Source organism: Bos taurus, chromosome 3, assembly GCF_002263795.3.
Source record: "Bos taurus isolate L1 Dominette 01449 registration number 42190680 breed Hereford chromosome 3, ARS-UCD2.0, whole genome shotgun sequence".
In the NCBI taxonomy this organism is placed as follows: Eukaryota; Metazoa; Chordata; class Mammalia; order Artiodactyla; family Bovidae; genus Bos; species Bos taurus.
The window spans coordinates 120,961,799-120,981,807 of NC_037330.1; the positions used below are offsets into that span (position 1 = coordinate 120,961,799).

Genomic DNA, 20,009 nt, shown 5'->3' on the forward strand with positions numbered 1-20,009 from the left:
ATGAAGAGAAACAATTAAGAATCAAATCACATTACCAATCATAACAAAATAATACAGCTAGGGACAAAGGAGCTGTGAGGGAGAGAGGAAAATTCCATGTTCCAGGGTGGGAGAATAAAATATTGTGGAAAAGATTATATGTAACCTCAAACAATTGTCATGGGCAATTTTTCACAAGATTTAATCTTCCCCAGTCAAAGAATATGAGTGCTCACTCAAAGACAGCTAAGCAGATTAAAGAATGGATGGAGGCCAGAGGATAGCAGTGGATATTAATGACCATCTTTTAAGTGGTGCTGGGAAAACTGGCCAGTATGTAAAAAAACTGAGCCACGTGCCTACACACAAAATAAAACACAAAATGATTACAAAGGTCCCTGTAAAGACCATAACGTAACTTTAAAAAACTTATTTATGAAACATAAATATAACAAGCAATCTTATTTAATTATTACAGCAAGAACCCTCTGTGATCCTACCTCACAAAATGAAAATAAAAACAAGACCTATAAATTAAAGTTAAAAACTTTGTAAAGATAAACCAGGTTGAAAAAAGACCTCAGAACAGGAGAAGAAGGAACAAAATGAAAACAACAACAACAGCAACTGACAAAGGAGATTACTTCCAAAACTATTTGGAGGCTAAATAACTCAGTAAGAACACACAGCCTAATAAAGATGGGCACAACCAAAACACTCTTCAAGTATATGGATGCTAATAAAATACGAAGAAGCTAAAATAAAGGTCTCCTTTTAGCAAAACTACATAAGACAACGGAAATCATCAGAAATTCACAATAATGTGTGGAGAGTGTGGGGAAAAGGGAGAGTGTTCACTGTGGTGGAATTAAAGAACACTAGAGAAAGGCCATGGATATTCCTCAAAAAACAAAACAAAACAAAAAAAAACTGGAAGTAAATGGCTAACCCACACTGGCATATCATAATGAAACCATAATTGAAACAGGCACGAATCCACAATATACTAGTAAATATACAGGAAGCACTGTTTATTAGCCAAGGAAATAGGAAGGAAAAAGACATTGATGATACTGTGGAACATACAAAAAGGATAAGCTATAAAAGAACTCATCTGGGTCACTTGCAGTGAATGTGGATGAACAATTATGTCACAGGAAGTAAATGAGGAAAGGAAAAGACAACGGGAATCTAGAACATGATAAAGAAACATTTACAGTTAGTACAAGGGAAAATAATAAAAAAAGGCTACATAGAATGGGGCGGAGGGAGACAGGAGGATGGGGAAGAGAAAAATAGCGGGAAAATAATGACTATGTATAAAGAAAAGCCTGGGATGTCTGTGGACTCAAAGTGGGGCCTGCTATAATTAACACCTGGATGGAGCAGGTGGTCGGGTAGAGAGGGACGTGGAGAAAGTATGGATATTTTCTTAGGGCAGAAATACATATCTTCATTAAAATTAAGTTAAACGTGGGACTTGGTGAAATGGAACATTCACAAAAGTCTAATGGGACCAGGACAAAAGAACTAAACTAAAGTGATGAAGTGAAATGAAAGATACTAGTGCAATTTAAGAAGGCTGAACAAAATGGTAAAACAGAATGCTTGAAACATGGAGTGTGAAGTTGTACATAAACAAATGGTGAACTTAAAATGCAAAAACAAACATAACAACTAGAAAGAGACCCCACACAACAGGAAGAAGGCTGAACCAACAGGAAGGAAAATATTGTAACTTTTGGACTAGGTGATCTGTACGAGAATTTTGGAAGATGAATGTATAAGCCTACTTAAGTTATCTTAAAAAGACAAACAACAAAAACAAAAAAAGAAAATAATATATAAGCATGATAAAAACAACAGAGTAAAAGGGAAAAAACAAAAAAAAAGTAAAAAAAAAAGGCGGGTTGGGGGTGGGGGCGAGGAAGACAGGGACAGAGAAAAAGAGCTGAAGAAATGAATCCAAAGTTGCAGGAAGCCTATGCCTTTCTATTTTTTTTTTTTTTTTTTGCCCATTTACACAGAAAGTTTTAATAAATATAATGAATTAAAACATTTGACAAGCTATCTTTAACAGGTTAGGATATAATATAAATTTTTCCTTTTATAAATTTGGTAGCTATTTTTCTTCTACTCACTAAGATCAGGAATTCACGTTAAGTAAAAATGCAGGTGAAAAGCACATTGCTATGACTGTATTTCAAGTCAAGATATTACAGTTGAATTTATACTATAAATCTATTCACTTCAGTCACTCAGTCGTGTCCAACTCTTTGCAACCCCATGGACTGCAGTACGTCAGGCTTCCCTGTCCATCACCAACTCCCAGAGCCTACTCAAACTCATGTCCATCGAGTCAGTGATGCCATCCAACTATCTCATCCTCTGTCGTCCCTTTCTCCTCCCACCTTCAATCTTTCCCAGCATCAAGGTTTTTCCAATGAGTTGATTCTTTGCATCAGGTGGCCAGAGTTGAGTTTCAGCTTCGGTATCAGTCCTTCCAATGAATATTCAGGACTGATTTCCTTTAGGATTGACTGGTTGGATCTCCTTGCAGTCCAACGGACTCTCAAGAATCTTCTCCAACACCACAGTTCTAAAGCATCCATTCTTCAGTGCTCAGCTTTCTTTATAGTCCAACTCTCACATCCATACATGACTAGTGGAAAAACCATAGCTTTGACTAGACGGACCTTTGTTGGCAGAGTGATGTCTCTGCTTTTTTTTTCTTATTCCAACCATTTTTTATTCATAACTAAGTTTGGAAAACAAAGCTATAGGATCTCTTGTATCTATTTGGATATATGTATATCTCAGTGTGTGTCTTTGTTTTTTTATTTTATTTTTAAACTTTACATAATTGTATTAGTTTTGCCAAATATCAAAATGAATCCGCCACAGGTATACATGTGTTCCCCATCCCGAACCCTCCTCCCTCCTCCCTCCCCATACCATCCCTCTGGGCCGTCCTAGTGCACCAGCCCCAAGCATCCAGCATCGTGCATCGAACCTGGACTGGCAACTCGTTTCCTACATGATATTTTACATGTTTCATTGCCATTCTCCCAAATCTTCCCACCCTCTCCCTCTCCCACAGAGTCCATAAGACTGTTCTATACATCAGTGTCTCTTTTGCTGTCTCGTACACCGGGTTATTGTTACCCTCTTTCTAAATTCCATATATATGCGTTAGTATACTGTATTTATGTTTTTCCTTCTGGCTTACTTCACTCTGTATAATAGGCTCCAGTTTCATCCACCTCATTAGAACGGATTCAAATGTATTCTTTTTAATGGCTGAGTAATACTCCATTGTGTATATGTACCACAGCTTTCTTAAAAATATGGAACGCTTCACGAATTTGCGTGTCCTCCTTGCGCAGGGGCCATGCTAATCTTCTCCGTATCGTTCCAATTTTAGTATATGTGCTGCTGAAGCGAGCACGCCTATGCCTTTCTAAATGAGCTAATTTTGGGCCTTGATCAACGGCCCTGAAGGGAGAAAAGCATATGTGCCTCTCTGCCGGCATCATTCGGTGCTAGGACCCTGATCGCTAGAAGAGTGTCCAGTGAGAACGCATAGAAATTGGGGAGGACCTCGCTGGAGAGCAATGTTGAGGCAAGGGTTTATTGTTGTCTGGGGAGGGGTTGTCCTTAGGCAGGGGTCTGGAGTGGGGAGACCCCTAAAGCGGAGCGGATAGGTGGGCAGACATATGTTTTCACAAGTGTGTTAAGATGTGAATGGTGAGCCCACGGAACTGCTCTCCAGCCCACATTTGTGTGCTAAACTTGGAAGCCCAGCAGTGAATCTCTAGCGTGCAAGGCTGGAAGGCCCAATGCCCCCAAATCATTTGCATCCTGAGCCCTTTGCTCCAGGGGGCCAGGTTGGAAGTGCGTGTGTGTGTGTGTGGGGGGGGTCCTCAAGGGAAATTCCCCTAGCAAAGTGTGGGCTGTTGGATGGCGGGAGTGGGAGTGGGCAGGCCCTCAGCCGCCTCAGCCAATGAGGAGCTTGCACGTGCGGGGGTGGGGCTGTGGGGAAGCCCCCAGAGGCCCGAGGGGGCGGGGCCCAGGCCCTTTTCTGGAGCCGGACCGTCTGAGGGAAGGAGGCGTCGGCGTGCAGCTGCAGGTAGGAGATGGAAACCCTCGTGGGCCTTGTGTGCAGAGCCCCGGGGGCTGCTTCTGAGCACGGGGGAGGTGTGTGTCCGTCTCCCTTCGACGTCTTCCCCGGAGGGCAGGGTTGTGGGCCCAGCGCCGCTGGTGCGGATGCCCTTCGGGGACCCTCTGTCCCTGAGGGGCCGTCGCCGGCGCTTGGGCGTCCCCAGCGGGGTGACTTGGCTCCTGGGTCAGCAGGGCTGACGCCTGGCCAGAAAGGCGCCCTGAGTTGGAAGGGGCCGTGGGGGGTGGGGGCTGGGCTTCAGAACCTGGGGAACACCTGCTACGTGAATGCGGCGCTGCAGTGTCTGAGCCACACGCCGCCCCTGGCCAGCTGGATGGTGTCCCAGCAGCACGCCACCCTCTGTCCGGCCCGCAGCGCCTGCACGCTCTGTGCCATGCGAGCTCACGTGACCCGAGCCCTCCTTCACGCGGGAGAGGTGATCCGGCCCCGCAAGGACCTGCTGGCGGGCTTCCACAGACACCAGCAGGAAGATGCCCACGAGTTTCTGATGTTCACTCTGAATGCCATGCAGCAAGGGTGCTTGAGTGCATCCCAGCCGTCGGGCCATGCCTCCGAGGACACCACCGTCATCCGTCAGATCTTCGGCGGGACCTGGAGGTCTCAGATCCAGTGTCTCCGCTGCCTCGGTGTCTCGGACACGTTCGACCCTTATCTGGACATCAGCCTGGATATCACGGCGGCTCAGAGTGTGGAGCAAGCTCTGAGAGAGCTGGTGAAGCCCGAGAAGCTGGACGCGGACAATGCCTATGACTGTGGCGTCTGTCTCCGGAAGGTGCCTGCCACCAAGAGGTTGACTTTGCACAGCACCTCCCAGGTCCTGGTGCTGGTGCTGAAGCGGTTCACACCGGTGAGCGGGGCCAAAAGGGCTCAGGAGGTGCGCTATCCCCAGTGCTTGGACCTGCAGCCCTACACGTCTGAGCGGAAGGCAGGGCCACTGGGCTACGTGCTCTATGCCGTGCTGGTGCACTCCGGGTGGAGCTGTGAGCGAGGACACTACTTCTGTTACGTCCGAGCGGGCAACGGCCAATGGTATAAGATGGACGATGCCAAGGTGACCGCCTGTGACGAGACCGCTGCCCTGAGCCAGAGCGCCTACGTCCTGTTCTACGCCCGGGAGGGTGCGTGGGAAGGGGGCGCTGGGGGAGGGGCAGCGGCCCCCGTCGGGGCTGACCCCACAGAGCCCGGGCAGCCTGCAGGAGACGCCAGCGGCAGAGCTCCTGGGTCGGAGGAGTCCCCGGGGGACACGGACGTCGAAGGGATGAGCTTAGAGCAGTGGCGACGCCTGCAAGAACACAGCCGACCGAAGCCGGCCTTGGAGCTGCGGAAGGTCCCGTCTGCCCTGCCTGCCGGCGCAGTCGTGATTCACCAGTCCAAACACGGAGGAGGGAGAAACCGCACGCCGCCCCAACAGGAGCACGAGCGGCTCGACCGTCCCAGCACGGACACCCCGCCTCCGGGGCCGAAGAACGTCGGCAACGGCCCTTGTGCCGGCGGGAGGGCCAGAGCCACCAAGGGGAAGAACAAGAAGCCGCGGCCGTCTCTGGGGCTGTGGCGGTAGGTCGGCTCTGACGCACATGCGTGCAGACGCCCAGGCACACGCTGTGTGGGGCACGCCCTGTGTGACGCACCGAGAGTTCCGACGAGGAGCGAGTTCCGACGAGGAGCGAGTTCCGACGAGGAGCGAGTTCCGACGAGGAGCGAGTTCCGACGAGGAGCGAGTTCCGACGAGGAGCGAGTTCCTCTCGGCCGTGTGCGTGATGCAGCCTCCTGGGAAAAAGCGGGGCCGGGAGTGTGCCCGGGGTCTCGGTGTTCACTTGGGACGGGCTCGTGCCTGAGCGGCTGAGCTCTCGAGGGCTGGCTCTGCTGGGAAGTCGCTGGAGAGGATGGGGTGATGGGGTGCATGAGCGGGCCTGGGCACGGTCCGAGGGCCTCCCACTTCTGCGAGGGTGGGAGAGTCCTCTCGGGATGGGACTTTGGGTGTGGGTTTGCCTTTCGTTCCCCGTCTCCGTTCCCTGGCCGAACCGCTGGCCTCGGGTGAGTGACGCGGCCTGGAGACGCCTCACAGAGCGCTCACAGCCAGCCGAGCAAGGAGAAGATCTCGGGAGCCCTTCGGGGGGCAGGGAAGAGCGGGTGCAGGTCCATGAACCGTCTCCTTCCGGCCGGTCAGGCTCTCGAAAATGCCCCAGACGTCGAGAGGCGTCCGGGGAGAAGACGGGCAAGCAGCCTTTATGGGTGTCTGTCCTTGGGAGGCCTCGTGCTACTTGGCGGAGGGTCCGGCAGGAATGAGGCGGGGATGCGCGCGTCCCCGGCACGACGCTCGTCCGCAAAGATCCCTGGGGCTCCATGTCCGGTGCAAGGAGTACGCTGGAGAAGCTCCAAGTGCCCAACAGGAGAAGCGATCCACAAGGCCATGAGCACCGCCACCAGCACCACCAGCACCACCAGCACCACCAGCACCAACACGAAGGCCAAGGGGAGAAAGGCAACCCAACCAGTCCCAAAGAAACTTCTCCACCAGCATCGCACCGGTGCCTGAGTGGAGATATGTCGCGCCACGTTCATTTCTGAAAGCAAAGGTCCTCCCCGCACTGAGGAAAGACCCGAGCCTACCCTAGATTGTGATAGCAAGACAACTGGACTTCCGACTCTGCACGTCCTGTCTGGCAGTCTCATCCAGCTGGGCCCCGGGCAAACGCCTCTGGACGCGAGGAGATGCGGCCGGCCTCCAAAGTGCCTGGGGCGGTGGGGAAGCTGTCCTCCCCTAGCTGCTTTCGCGACTGCCTCATGGGCCCGTGACCCGCTGGAGGGGCACCTGAGGCCCCTTATCGACCACCTCTTGCGTTTTTCTTTCTTTGGCTTGGCTGATGGCTTCAAACCCCAAACCCTCCATCAAACTTTGGCAGACCGGGAATTTGCGATGTAACATGTCCGACCTCGAGGGCCAACTCTGGCTCCTGACTGCGCGAGTCGGCGTGGCAAGGAACAGAGAGCGTTCCGATGGCTTGTTTCCCCCGCATGGCTACCTACGCCGCACCATGCCCTCCGCACGTAGAGAGGACAAAGAATGATGAGCAGTATCTTCCCCCGAGAACACGAACAAGCGTGCCCTGCACGAGGAAGCGGAGCCACCCACGGTCCGCCCTCATCATCACCACCCATCTTCCTCCGCCCCATCGTCTCAAATGGACTTACTGTTGCCCCATGCACACCCTCTGAAGAAGGAGGAGGAGGAGGAGGAGGAGGAGGAGGAGGAGGAGGAGGAGGACAAGAATGTCGATTGGGGTGGCGTGGCAGAGGGAATGGGAAGGTGGCTTTATGCTGGGCGAAATCCGTGCAAAAGAGAGAAAAATCCTGGCTGATCTCGCTTCTCTGTGCCATGGGAAGGAGGCAAGAGGACAGCAAGGGTGTGAGCGCTTGGATCATAAAGCACAAAGCGGTAGGCTCCTAGGATGGGATGGGGGAGCGGGAGGTGGGAGGGGTGCAATAGGCTAAGGAAGAAAACGGGGTCAGGGCCCTTCTTTCCTAGTAAGGATCAACGGAATCAACACTCCAGCTATGGTAAACCCGTGGACGGTCAAACCCCCATAGTCCTGGAAGGCAAGCATAATGTCCAGGACGGGAGAGCAAACAAACACACATGTCACACACCGAGAAGAAAAGCAACAGTCATCCTCCTCCAGGAGGGAAATTCTTTCATTTCATTTCAGTTCAGTAGGTAACTCGTATTCCTCTTTTTGCAACCCCATGTACTGCAGCTTGCCAGGCTTCCATATCCAATATGTAGTCTCAGAATTTAGTGTGTCTAATATCCTTTGTGTTGGTGGTACCATCCTGCCATCTCATCCTGTGTTGTCTCCTTCTTTTCCTGCCTTCAATTTTTCTCAACATCAGGGTCTTTTCAAATGAGTCAGTTCTTTTCATCAGATGTCTAACTTAGTGGAGTTTCACCTTCAGTATCAGTGCTTCCAGTGAACATCCAGCCCTGATTTCCTTTATGAAGGACTGGCTTGATCTCTTTGCAGCCAGGGTACTCTCAATAGTCTTCTCCAACAACACAGTTCACAAGCATCAGTTCCTAGGCACTCAGCTTTCTTTATAGTCCATTTCTCTCTTTCATACATGCCTATTGGGCAAACCATAGCCTTAACTAAAAGTACCTTTGTTGGCAAAGTATTGTGTCTGCTTTTTCATATGCTGAGTTGGTTAGTTATACCTTTTATTCCAGGGAGCAAGCATCTTTTAAATTCATGGCTACCGTCACCATCTGCAATGATTTTGAAGCCCCAAAATAATATAAGCTGAGTTCTCCGCCACAGCAGCAGAGAGACTTTGAGGCAGAAACGCCCACATAAGCCATTTCTAGCTCACAGACTGTGAGGAGTTTAATGGGCAAAGTTTATTAGTGCAGTCTTGGAGTAATGCTGCCAGAGAGGAACAGAAAGCACAGTCTACCAGGAACCAGGAACTGACCCCCCACCCACCACCATCTCCTTCCAGCCTCCCTCCAGAGGCAACGCTAACATTCTGAGCCTCACCTGGGCAGCTCACTTCTGCCTTCATGTTTCTGTGTAAGGGCTGCCTGCTCTCAGACGTGCTTCTCCTAGAATTGTGCAGGCCCAGCTCCTTCCTTCATCCTGGTCACCGCAGCAAGGCCTTTTAGACCCTCTTGACCAGTGACTCCAAGCCCTCCCTCACAACGCCCTTTTTTATTTTCAGTAGAGCACTTGTTCTTTTCCTTCCCTTGTCTGGCTTCCATACTTTTCTCTTTCTTCACCCAAACCCTCCTTGAAAGGACGGGCCGCTGGTCATTTTCAGCACTGTTCTCTGTACCACTGACTCACCTGGCATAGAGTGAGTACTCACAGCCTGGGGGCTGAGTAAATAAACGTGAAGATCCTGGGGCTCCCCTTCCTCTTCTGTCCAGGTCGGTCTCTTGAGATGATCACTCTTACTAGGAAGCGCGTGCTGTTTCTGAGGCGGGAGCATGGCCAGAATGACCTCCGCCATCCTTTTTCTCTCTCCAGTTGCTCCTGCAAAGCTCAGCCAGCAACCCCGACTGGGTGCCTCCTGGTGGCCCGCGCTAGCATTGCAGGACTAACCCGAACCTTCTTTCAGGTCTTCAAGGCGGAGGCTCTCCAGAGTTCCAGAAGTGAAAGTGTACTTCAGGCAGGCTGTGGAAAGACCCAGGAATCTCCTTCTCATTTTTCATTTCCTCTCCTCTCTTTGGGATTTAGTTCGTTCATGTTGCATCCTCGGCTCAGACAGAGCAATAATTTCCCCCTACTTTCAAATTAGAACCTCTGGAATCCGGTTAGGGCTGGTCTTCTTTCTGGAACCCTGACTCTGGGTCCACAACTGAGCCCTCTCCTGCTCACCACAAGCCCTTGTTCCTTCAGCTCCTCTCTCCTCTGAGGGACCTCTGTGAGTGGAAAGCATTTTTCCAAGCTCTCAGACACAGGGGTCAATGGTGGAGAACCAAGGTCGACAGATTTCCCAAGTATACTGAGTGAACGCTTGGGGGGTCCAACAGCAAGCACACAATGTTCAGGAAAGGAAAGCAAGTCCCTCTGTCCTGTAGCACCGTCTATACTGGAGAATGGGGTGTGTGCTCAGCCTGGTTTTAACAGCCCAGAAAAGTGGACTGTGGGGCTGAGACCGCGTTCACTGGAGAACACTGAGGAGAGGGCCCACACCCAGGCAGAACTCAGGGAACGTGGAGAATCCCCCTCACGCTTTGGACTTCTGAATGCAGTGCCCGTTGCTAGGAGCGGGGTGTGGAGGCCCCTGCTCCACGGCGGAGCTGCCTCCAGCCCTTCCTGCTCTCCCAGCCCTGACACTGTGTTCTCCTCCTTTACCATCTCACATCGTCCCCACTATGGACCCTATTTCTGTTTGTGCCTGCTTGTGTGAGCATGAAAATGCAGAGAGAATAATGGCCCAAGTGGGGCCAGGTTGGTAGAGTTCACCAGGAACTTAGGGTCTCACTTCCAAACCAAGCATGATGGATAGGACTGCGAACTGGCTTAGGGAGCTGGGGTCCTCACTTTCCTACTGGCTTCTGCTCACATACTGTGTTCCAGACAAGTCTGCCTCTTTCTAGGCTTTAGTTTCAAATTATACCAGGAGGGCTTGGATAAAAAGCGGCATAAGTGCATGCACAGGCAAACGTGTTCTCTGACTCCAGCAACAATAGATGGGTTGTTAGCATGGGTGGTCTCAGGAGGCCTGTGCTCCTGATGTGGGCAGAGGCAGGCGAGCTTGTAGCAGGAGTGGCCAGGACACCGGTCCTGTCCCAGGACCAGCCAGAGGGCATATGCAGGGAAGGGACAGTGGGCGCACCCGTGCCTGCCTCCCTGCACAGTCACCGACACTGGACCAAGGGCTCCGCTCAGAAGGTGAGTTCTTTCTGATGCCCCACCTGCAGCTTCTAAAAGGCCCGCATTGTCTGGAGCCCTAAGGACAGATAATTCACATGGAAGCGGTTCCCAGCAAGTAAATGCAGTGTGGAAGGGATATTTTTCGTGAATACACTCAGGCTATGAAAAGACACCCCGTGATGTGCCATACATTTCCTCTTTACAATGGAGTGAAATAAGCCCAAGGAACATGCCTGCATTTGAAAGCACATGTTGACGATGGAAAATCCACAAATTAAAGGTTGCTGAGTCCCAGAATCTCTGACTGGAGGAAAATCAACAAGAAGAATCACTTGCTATTTGAAAGTGATTTTATTTTATTTGTATTGAGCTGTTAATGAAGAGAGCTTGCCAGGTGGCGCTAATGGTAACAACTGAGAGTGTTAGCAGCCTCGGTAGGACGGTCAGAGGTCCCAAAGCAGCAGGAACAAATGAACTGCAAGTGGCAGACTCCTTTCCGTTCTCTGTTGAGGACACCTGGTTCGTCTGAACTTAACTTTTCTCAAACCTTGAGCTAACCAATGCGTTTTTCTTATGGAAATGTTTGGCGGCTGTGACCGGCGCACTAAGCGCGGCTGTGAGGAGCTACCCCGCGTCCGAGGTCAGGGGCAGAAGCCGGGAGGCCCCCATGCCCGAAGGGCGGCGGCCAAGAGGAATTACCCCACGTCCGAGGTCAGGAGCAGCGGCCAGGAGGAGCTACCCCATATCCGAGTTCAGGGGCAGCGGCCGGGAGGAGCTACCCCACGCCCCCACGCCCAAGGCCAGGGGCAGCGGCCGGGAGGAGCAACCCCACGTCCAAGGAGCCGTGGCTGCGCGGGCGCAGGAGGGCCTAGAGGAGCTATCCCACGTTGAAGGTCAGGAAGGGCGGCGGTGAGGAGATACCCCTCGTCCAAGGTAAGGAGCAGCGGCTGCGCTTGACTGGAGCAGCGGTGAAGAGATACCCCACGCCCAAGGTAAGAGAAACCCAAGTAAGACGATAGGTGTTGCAAGAGGACATCAGAGGGCAGACACACTGAAACCATACTCACAGAAAACTAGTCAATCTAATCACACTAGGACCACAGCCTTGTCTAACTCAATGAAACTAAGCCACGCCCGTGGGGCAACCCAAGATGGGCGGGTCATGGTGGAGAGATCTGACAGAATGTGGTCCACTGGAGAAGGGAATGGCAAACCACTGCAGTATTCTTGCCTTGAGAACCCCATGAACAGTATGAAAAGGCAAAATGATAGGATACTGAAAGAGAAACTCCCCAGGTCAGTAGGTGCCCAATATGCTACTGGAGATGAGTGGAGAAATAACTCCAGAAAGAATGAAGGGATGAAGCCAAAGCAAAAAGAATACACAGCTGTGGATGTGACTGGTGATAGAAGCAAGGTCCGATGCTGTAAAGAGCAATACTGCATAGGAACCTGGAATGTCAGGTCCATGAATCAAGGCAAATTGTAAGTGGTCAAACGAGAGATGGCAAGAGTGAGTGTTGACATTCTAGGAATCAGCGAACTAAAATGGACTGGAATGGGTGAATTTAACTCAGATGACCATTATATTTACTACTGAGGGCAGGAATCCCTCAGAAGAAATGGAGTAGCCATCATGATCAACAAAAGAGTCTGAAATGCAGTACTTGGATGTAATCTCAAAAATGAGAGAATGATCTCTGTTCATTTCCAAGGCAAACCATTCAGTATCACAGTAATCCAAGTCTATGCCCCAACCAGTAACGCTGAAGAAGCTGAAGTTGAATGGTTTTATGAAGACCTACAAGACCTTTTAGAACTAACACCCAAAAAAGATGTCCTTTCATTATAGGGGACTGGAATGCAAAAGTAGGAAGTCAAGAAACACCTGGAGTAACAGGCAAATTTGGCCTTGGAATACGGAATGAAGCAGGGCAAGGGCTAATAGAATTTTGCCAAGAAAATGCACTGGTCATAACAAACACCCTCTTCCAACAACACAAGAGAAGACTCTATACATGGACATCACCAGATGGTCAACACCGAAATCAGATTGATTATATTCTTTGCAGCCAAAGATGGAGAAGCTCTATACAGTCAGCAAAAACAAGACCAGGAGCTGACTGTGGCTCAGATCATGAACTCCTTTTTGCGAAGTTCAGACTTAAATTGAAGAAAGTAGGGAAAACCACTAGACCATTCAGGCATGACCTAAATCAAATCCCTTATGATTATACAGTGGAAGTGAGAAATAGATTTAAGGGCCTAGATCTGATAGACAGAGTGCCTGATGAACTATGGAATGAGGTTCATGACATTGTACAGGAGACAGGGATCAAGACCATCCCCATGGAAAAGAAATGCAAAAAAGCAAAATGGCTGTCTGGGGAGGCCTTACAAATAGCTGTGAAAAGAAGAGAAGTGAAAAGCAAAGGAGAAAAGGAAAGATATAAGCATCTGAATGCAGAGTTCCAAAGAATAGCAAGAAGAGATAAGAAAGCCTTCTTCAGCGATCAATGCAAAGAAATAGAGGAAAACAACAGAATGGGAAAGACTAAAGATCTCTTCAAGAAAATTAGAGATACCATCCAACCATCTCATCCTCTGTCATCCCCTCCTGCCCTCAATCTTTCCGAGCATCAGGGTCTTTTCAAATGATTCAGCTCTTCCCATCAGGTGGCTAAAGTATTGGAGTTTCAGCTTCAGCATCAGTCCTTCCAATGGATATTCAGGACTGATTTCCTTTAGGATGGACTGGTCGGATCTCCTTGCAGTCCAAGGGACTCTCAAGAGTCTTCTCTCTCAGGACTATGTGCCTGGTAGCCATGGGGATAAGATGCCTTTGGCCGAACTGGCCTCCCAGACTGACAAACATGAGATTCCATACCAAGATTTCCCATTGCCAAAAGGCTTGTAATAATCCCCTATATAGTCAGTCACCTTTGTAAGCTTTATGGCACCCATTGGTGTAGGCTACCATGTCTAACCAGCTGACTCTTCTGATTATGATTTATGGCTGTAACCTGACTGTATCTCCCTTTAACACTTTCCAGGCTAGGTTTAAGGAATTTGGGGATTAGTACACTTAAGGTATATAAGGTTTTCACAAAAGTCAGTTGGGGTCCTTGGCTAAGAGGAGACTCTGCCTTGGGCCTGCCGGTATAATAAACTTCACTCCACTATCTGCATGCCAAAGCCTTGGACTGTGTGAATCACAATAAACTGTGGAAAATTCTGAAGGAGATGGGAATTCCAGACCACCTGCCCTGCCCTTGAGAAACCTGTATGCAGGTCAGGAATCAACAGTTAGAACTGGACATGGAGCAACAGACTGGTTCCAAATAGGAAAAGGAGTACGTCAAGGCTGTATATTGTCACCCTGCTTATTTAACTTATATGCAGAGTACATCATGAGAAACGCTGGGCTGAAGGAAGCACAGGCTGGAATCAAGATTGCTGGGAGAAATATCAATAACCTCAGATATGCAGATGACACCACCCTTATGGCACAAAGTGATGAAGAACTAAAGAGCCTCTTGATGAAAGTGCAAGAGGAGAGTAGAAAAGTTGGCTTAAAGCTCAACATTCAGAAAACTAAGATCATGGCATCCTGTCCCATCACTTCATGGGAAATAGATGGGGAAACAGTGAAAACAGTGTCAGACTTTATTTTTTGGGCTCCAAAATCACTACAGATGGTGATTGCAGCCATGAAATTAAAAGATGCTTACTCCTTGGAAGGAAAGTTATGACTAACCTAGACAGCATTATTAAAAAGCAGAAACATTACTTTATCAACAAAGATCCATCTAGTCAAGGCTATGGTTTTTCCAGTATTCATGCATGGAGGTGAGAGTTAGACTATAAAGAAAGCTGAGAGCTGAAGAATTGATGCTTTTGAAATGTGGTGTTGGAGAAGGCTCTTGAGAGTCCCTTGGACTGCAAGGAGATCCAATCAGTCCATCCTAAAGGAGATCAGTCCTGGGTGCTCATTGGAAGGACTGATGTTGACGCTGAAACTCCAGTACTTCGGCTACCTGATGCGAAGAGGTGAGTCATTTGAAAAGACCCTGATGCTGGGAAAGATTGAGGGCAGGACGAAAAGGGGACGACAGAGGATGAGATGGTTGGATGGCATCACTGACTCAATGGACATGGGTTTGGGTAGACTCGGGAGTTGGTTATGGACAGGGAGGCCTGATGTGCTGTGGTTCATGGGGTCACAAAGAGTCAGACACGACTGAGCGACTGAACTGAACTGAGTATCTGCATTGTCCTTCTGAGTGAGTTTGTTTCCCAGAACGCATGGCTACAACAGATTTGCTAAATGAGGGAAAAGCACAGTTTGATTCCCTACCTGATAAGCTCCAAGCTATGCCGGCTGTATCCCATTGCTTCAGATAGCTATTGATTCCTTGGAATTAACTCTGGACTCCTATTCTGAAATGGCGAAAAGTCCATAGATTTTCCATTTCCATCTTCTGTTTCAGTTATTTGTGATTGTGATCAAGGCTGGATAGTAGTTTAGAAAATTTTATCCCAAGCAGAGCAGCTGTCCTCTGTGTCTAATGGGTTAAACATCCAGTGGAGAATCTGATGGTGGATATTGGGGGCTCTTTCTAGGAATTGAAATGGATATGGTCACTGTGGCACAGAATATAGGCATTCCCTACCACCCCCCGCCCCAGAAGACCTAAAAGCCAGATGACACTCTTATTCTTCTAGCATGGCTCCAAGGAGTCGGGCACACCCTAGGCATGACAGCAGGCATGGCTGGATCAGAGCATCACAAGTCCCATCTGCAGATAGGCCGAGCACTGAGATTTTCCATGACTTAGCATTCATAGGAAAAAAATACGACACTGACAACCCCCTCAGGTCGGTGGGAGTCCAGTGTGCTACTGGAGAAGAGTGGAGAAATAGCTCCAGAAAGAATGAAGAGGCTGCGCCAGAGTGGAACCGGCGCTCAGTTGTGGAGGTGTCCCGTGGTGAAAGTAAAGTCGGATGCTGTAAAGAACGATATTGCTTAGGGACCTGTAATGTTAGGCCCATGAATCAAGGTACATTGGAAGTGGTCAAACAGGAGATGGCAAGAGTGAACATCGACATTTTAATCAGTGAACTAAAATGGATGGGAATGGACGAATTTAATTCAGATGACCATTATATTTATTACCATGGGCAAGAATCCCTTAGAAGAAATGGAGTAGTCCTCAAAGTCAACAAAAGAGTCTGAATGCAGTACTTGGGTGCAATCTCAAAAATGACGGAAAGATCTCGGTTCATTTCCAAGGCAAACCATTCAGCATCAAAATAATTCAAGTCTATGCTCCAACCACTAATGCCAGACAAGAACAAGACCTTCTAGAATTAACACACACACACACACACACAAAACGTTCTTTTCATCATAGGGGTTGTTGTTCAGTCGCTCAGTCGTGTCTGACTCTTTTGTGACCTTATGGACTGAAGTACAGACTCTCTGTCCTTCGACATCTCCCAAAGTTTGCTCAAACTTATGTCCATTGAGTTGGTGATGCCATCCAACTGTCTCATCCTCCGTCATCCCCTTCTCCTCCTACCCTCAGTCTTTCCCAGCATCAAGGTCTTTTCTAATGAGTCAGCTCTTTGCATCAGGTGGCCAAAGCATTGGAGGTTCAATTCTAGCATCAGTCCTTCCAGTGAATATTCCGGGTTGATTTCCTGTCAGATTGACTGGTTTTATGTCCTTGCTGTCCAGGAGACTCTCAAGAGTCTCCTCCAGCACAACAGTTCGAAGGCATCAATTCTTTTGTGCTCAGTCTTTTTTATTGTCCAACTCTCACATCCATACACGACTACTGGGAAAACCACAGTTTTGACTATATGGACCTTTGTAGGCAAAGTCTCTCTGCTTTTTAATATGCTGTCTAGGTTCATCCTAGCTTTTCTTCTAAGGAGCAAGCATCTGGTAATTTCATGGCTGCAGTCAACAAACTACAGTGATTTTGGAAACCAAGAAAATAAAGTCTGTTACTGTGTTTGTTTTCCATTCTATTTGCCATGAAGTGAAGATGCCATGATCTTCTTCTTTTTTTTTTTTTAATGTTGAGCTTTAAGCCAGCTTTTTCACTCTCCTCTTTTACCTTCATCAAGAGACTCTTTTGTTCCTCTTTGCTTTCTGCCATAAGGGTGGTGTCATCTGCGCATCTGAGGTTGTTGATATTTCTCCCGGGAAATCTTGATTCCAGCTTGTGATTCATCCAGCCCAGCATTTTGCATGATGTATTCTGCATATAAGTTAAATAAGCAGAGTGACAATATACAGCCTTGACATACTCCTTTCCCAATTTTGAACCAGTCAGTTGGTTCCATTTCATGTTCTAACTATTGCTTCTTGACCTGCATACAGGTTTCTCAGGAGGCAGGTAATGTGATCTGGTATTCCCATATCTTGAAGAATTTTCCACAGTTTGTTGTGATCCACACAGTCTAAACCTTTAGCATAGTCAAGAAAGCAAAAGTAGATGTCTTTCTGGAACTCTCTTGCTTTTTCTATGATCCAACGGATGTTGGGAATTTGATCTCTGGTTTCTCTGCCTTTTCTAAATCCAGCTTGAATATCTGGAAGTTCTTGATTCACATACTGTCGAGCCTGGCTTGGAGAATTTTGAGCATTACTTTGCTAGTATGTGAAGTAAGTGCCATTGTGCAGTCGTTTGAACATTCTTTGGCATTGCCCTTCTTTGGGATTGGAATGAAAACTGACTTTTTCTAGTCCTGTGGCCACTGTTGAGTTTTCCAAATTTGTGGAGCATATTAAGTGCAGGACTTTCACAGCATCATCTTTTAGGATTTGCAATAGCTCAGTTGGAGTTCAATCACCTCCACTAGATTTGTTTGTAGTGACTGGAATGCAAAAGTAGGAAGTCAAGAGATACCTGGAATAACAGGCAGGTTTGGTCTTGGAATACAAAATGAAGCAGGGCAAAGGCTAACAGAGTTTTGCCAAGAGAACATGCTGGTCATAGCAAACACCCTCTTCCAATAACTCAAGAGATGACTACATATGGACATTATCAGATGGTCAATACCAAAATCAGATTGGTTATATTCTTTGCATCCAAAGATAGAAAAGCTCTATACAGTCAGCAAAAACAAGACCAGGAGTTAACTATGGCTCAGATAATGAGCTCATTATTGCAAAATGCAAACTTAAATTGAAGAAAGTAGGGAAAATCATTAGGACATTCAAGTATGATGTAATCAAATCACTATGGTTATACAGTGGAGGTGACAAATAAATTCAAGGGATTTAGGTCTGATAGAGTGTCTGAAGAACTATGGATGGAAGTTCATAAAATTTTACAGAAGGCAGTGACCAAAATCATCCCCAAAAGAAAGAAATGGTTGTCAGAGGAGGCCTTACAAAGAGCTGAGAAAAGAAGAGAAGTGAAAGCAAAAGAGAAAAGGAAAGATTTACCCATCTGAATGCAGAGTTCCAAAGAATAGAAAGGAGATATATGAAAAGCTTCTTAACTGAACAATGCAAAGAAATAGAGGAAAGCAACGGAATGGGAAAGACTAGAGAGCTCATTGAGAAAGCTGGAGATACACATGATGCGATAGTTGCCAAGCTACATTTTATTTGGGGAAAATGAGGACTGAGCCCAGGAGACGGCACCTCAGATAACTCTGAGAGACTGCTCCAAAGAGGCAGTGGGGGGGAGGTCAATATATAGGATTTTGGTGAATGGGGAGTTCAATGCAATCAAGCACTTATTTTACAAAAGGTTTTCTGCTGGTCACGAGGAGCTGATGTCACCATGAAGGGAATTAGTGATTTTCTAGATATGAAGAAATGTAAGAGTTGGGATCAAGAAATCAGTTCCTGAAAATATCTGACTATCTAAAAGACCTGTTCCAGCAGTTTCCCTGGAGCAGAGTGCCTGGCTCTCCACCCTGAATTCCCCTCAGCGGAGGTTGACGGTCCACAGCTTCAGCAGCACAGGGGTCAATCTCCGCTGAGGCAGCTGGCAAATCCCCTGTTGCAGGTCAGTCTCTGGCCAATGTCACAAGTGCCAATTTGTAGCTGACATAGATATCACGTGGACGCAGTTGAGAAAATATTGAAAAGGTAAAGCAGAGATGTATTAAAGCGCGATGTTAGGTTTGTCAACTGCAAACTGGCACTTGCAATGGTCACTTGCCTTCCACCTCTACAAGGATCAGATAATGTGCTGCTGCAGCTGCTGATTTTCAACGCCCCCTGAAAGGAGATCAGGGTGGAGAGCAGAAATGAAGCCCCCTGTGCTCTGGGAAAAACTGGTGGAACCAGTCTTCAGATAGATATTTTCAGGAGTCAAGTTTATAAGGCCAGTTTTTGTATCTCCTGATATCTAGAAAAGGGCTAAAATCCTTCATGGTGGCTAAGTCGACAGGTTTTATATTTTAAGGAATCAGAACTTAATATACTTTTGCTTTCCCATTGAGAAATGGAATATTTCCTGCCATATCAGTAACAAATGATCTCACAGTCATCAGCGATTACAGCCACCAGCCAAAGGTGAGCTGGTGAAGCCCTGAGGGGACTCAGGAGGGAAAGACTATCTGCCCTCTGGCAGCCTTCAGACTGCAGCTATGTCCCATGGCAAGCCCTGAGGGAACTCAAGATGTGAAAATGCAGTAGGATGTAGATGGGTCCCAGGCTGGACACCTGGTGATTGCCAAGGGGAGTAAAGTTGAAGCTTTGCTCTCACCCAGACACTCCAAGGACAAAGCTAGTGGCAAACACTGAGCTCTGCTGAAGTAGAGATACAGTGCCCACTCCTTAGGTCAAGGAGGACTTCTCTGTGCACACATGTGCAGGAAGGCTTGTTGAGGGTCAGAAAGGGAAGGGAGTCCCATCCCATAAGTGTGGACATACACCTACAGGCTTGTGTGGTGGAATACATATTAGCAGAAATTTGCACAAGCATCTTAGGGGCGAAGGACCAGCCTGGTGTGAGAAAAGAAACAAAATAATTGGCCAAATGTAAACAAAGACCTTATATAAGGACACTCCTATATAAGTGTTAAACCAGCTTCTTACTGCAATGAGATCCAACCAGTCCATTCTGAAGGAGATCAGCCCTGGGTTTTCTTTGGAAGGAATGATGCTAAAGCTGAAACTCCAGTACTTTGGCCACCTCATGCGAAGAGCTGACTCATTGGAAAAGACTCTGATGCTGAGAGGGATTGGGGGCAAGAGGAGAAGGGGACGACAGAGGATGAGATGGCTGGATGGCATCACTGACTCGATGGACATGGGTCTGGTGATGGACAGGGAGGCCTGGCATGCTGCGATTCATGGGGTCGCAGAGTTGGACACGACTGAGCGACTGATCTGTTCTGATCTAATCTGATCTTACTGCACTCCCCGTTCAGGACACCCATGCTCCTCTCCCAGTGTGTGTTACTGTCATGCTTCTGACATAAATAAATAATTTCTCTGA

General features: G+C 48.1%; 1 protein-coding gene and 1 non-coding gene across 2 annotated transcripts; one reads left to right on the plus strand and one right to left on the minus strand.

Moving 5' to 3' along the window:
- Positions 1–3,320: 3,320 nt before the first annotated feature.
- On the minus strand, positions 3,321–3,427 carry LOC112446163 (U6 spliceosomal RNA). Its single transcript, XR_003034224.1, has one exon. It is a non-coding gene; the product is annotated as a U6 spliceosomal RNA (small nuclear RNA).
- Positions 3,428–3,557: 130 nt separating this feature from the next.
- Positions 3,558–7,378, plus strand: LOC790134 (ubiquitin carboxyl-terminal hydrolase 17-like protein 6). The gene has a single exon (XM_010804722.3). The coding sequence runs from the start codon at positions 4,116–4,118 to the stop codon at positions 5,715–5,717; it is 1,602 nt and encodes a 533-aa protein (XP_010803024.2). The 5' UTR covers positions 3,558–4,115; the 3' UTR covers positions 5,718–7,378.
- Positions 7,379–20,009: the final 12,631 nt, after the last annotated feature.